Below are 2500 nucleotides of genomic sequence, written 5' to 3' on the forward strand. Positions count from 1 at the left end.
TGCTGAACTTACTTGTAACAGAAAAATATACACAGGGCCGGCAGCAGCGCGAAGACAGACAAAGTGTATGCCCCGATGTGCACATGCAGACGTCTGTGTATGCTTTCATGTACGCTACAAGTGGTGTAGTTACTCCACTCTGGCCCCGCCTCTCCACCGGGCAGCAAGCGACGCATCCACTTCCCGTCCACCTCACAGCTTTTGGTGGCCTTTTCTGCAATGGTGGGTGGCATGGTGGGAAAAGTTGACAAATTTCTGGCAGAACATTCTGAAACACTTCTGCGCAGCATCCTGACTACTTTAAATAAGATCTGGTTGAATTTACCGAGATTTTTAAGAGTGTTTTTACGATTCTGGTGACAGATTAACAAGATTTCTACATTTTTAACTGTTTAAACACTCTTGAACTCGAGTGATTATCTCCGTCGGTTTTGAGAATAGTCGTGGTGAGTGAGCAAAGCATTTCAGAATGCAGCACTTGATGCATAGAACAAAACAACATAAAAGCAGAGGAATTCAAAGGGAGCTGCAAGAAGCCAGTAGGCCACTGGTTCTCACACTAAAGGTTGCGATCGAAATGAGTCACTGGACGGTCTCAGAAATTATAGATAAAATACAAATAAAGATGACATGAAACTGACTGGTAATTAAAAGCAAATGCAATTAGATGAATTATTAATAAGTGTAAGATATCAAAGTGACTGGTAATTAATAATATATATATATATATATATATATATATATATATATATATATATATATATATATATATATATATATATATATATATATATATATATATATATATATATATATATATATATATATATCATTGAATATGATAGCTAGTTGAGCATTTATTATTTTTCTTAAGATATTTTTCTTATATCTTATGATTGTCTTATATTCTTTTTTAATTGGCTGTATGACTTCGCCGAAGGGTGTATTTATACCGGTAGGCTTGTCACCCCGCTGCGCGTCCTGGTCTCTGATTGGCTGACGGCTGTCGCGGGCTGTGCTGGGCTGCTATCCAAGCTGGGTCTTCGCGCGCTTGGTAATGCTTGTAGGTCTTCGGATTTTTTATTTAATGTAGGGTTTGTCTCTTTTGTATATAGTGCTTCTAAGATGGGGAGACGCCTGGTGTCTGGGCATGTAGTTAGGATCTCCGTTTTATCTACTAGCATTCCTCTTGTGATGTTTATGTTATGCTTCTCCTTCATATGTTTCTTGGATGCTCCTGCTGCGAGGTGGAAAGTTAGTCGTTGGGAGAGTCTTGTTGTCGTCATGCCAACATAGGTGGAGGGAAGGACTTCACAGTTTCCTTGGTTACACGTAAACCTATATATGACATGTGACGTTTGAAGGCTCTCTTTCTCTTTTGAGGGGTTATTTTTCAGAAGATGGCTGGTTTTCTTTGTGTTGTAATAAATTATCAGTTTAACTTGTCTGTCAGGGTCGGACGGCTTGATGTTCCTCTTCACAATCTGCGTGATGGCCCTCTCATCTTCTTCGTAGGCGGTAGAGAAAGTTACTTTATAGAAGATGTTGATGTTCCCTTTCTTATCCTCTTGTTACTTCTTGTTATGCCAGCTGTCGACAATTTTCTTTACTAGGCGGTTGATGTCCTTTTCACTGAAATTGTTGTTTATGAGGACTTGAGTTGAGCGCTGTATTTCTTGGTGGACTGCAGTGGTGCTGCAGTGTGTAAGCGCTCTTCTGATGTAGGCTGAGATAGTGGAATCCTTGTACCTCGTGGGACACTCACTTCGTCCGTTCAAGCAGAATCCAGGATTCGTTGGTTTTGTGTAGACGCTGGTGGTAAATCTTCCTTCTTCTTGTTGCACTAGGACGTCGAGAAAGGGCATGGCTCCATATTTGCTGTTTTCCATAGTAAATGTTACCCCAGATGTTTCTTGGAGGTGAAGTCTAAGATGCTCTGCTTCGGATGCGTCATTTGTCTTGATGAAAATGTCGTCAATATACCGGCAATATATATCCGGCTTTTTTACTTTCTTGAAAACTTCCTCCTCGATGCAACCCATGAAGAAGTTTGCCAAGAATACACCGAGAGGAGAACCCATTGCCACGGCGTCTACCTGGCAGTACTTGTTACCGCGGGGGCAGGTAAAAGGTACTTCTTTAGTGCAGCACTCCAGCAGTTCTCGGAGTACAGCTTCTGGGATCGCAAGCTTAGGTGTTGCTTCATTGTGATAAACACGTTCCATGATGTAGTTGATGGTGCGATCCACTGGAACATTCGTGAACAAGGATTCGACATCTATCTATCTATCTATCTATCTATCTAGCTATCACATTCAATGAGATATGTATTAGAGAAAGACTCCTGCCCATATACACCCTTAATATATATATATATATATATATATATATATATATATATATATATATATATATATATATATATATATATATATATATATATATATATATATATACACACACACACACACACACACACACACGCAATCAGAACCTCAGG

At 39.6% G+C, this 2500-nt stretch overlaps 1 protein-coding gene across 1 annotated transcript in view; it reads right to left on the reverse strand.

Moving 5' to 3' along the window:
* LOC135093970 (calcitonin gene-related peptide type 1 receptor-like) overlaps positions 1 to 2500 on the reverse strand; it is a 34374-nt gene that overhangs the window by 5927 nt on the left and 25947 nt on the right. The window contains 1 exon segment of the mRNA XM_063993655.1: positions 13 to 214. Coding sequence (XP_063849725.1) covers positions 13 to 214 — 202 coding nt within the window.

Source organism: Scylla paramamosain, chromosome 3 (genome assembly GCF_035594125.1).
Source record: "Scylla paramamosain isolate STU-SP2022 chromosome 3, ASM3559412v1, whole genome shotgun sequence".
Lineage (NCBI taxonomy): Eukaryota > Metazoa > Arthropoda > Malacostraca > Decapoda > Portunidae > Scylla > Scylla paramamosain.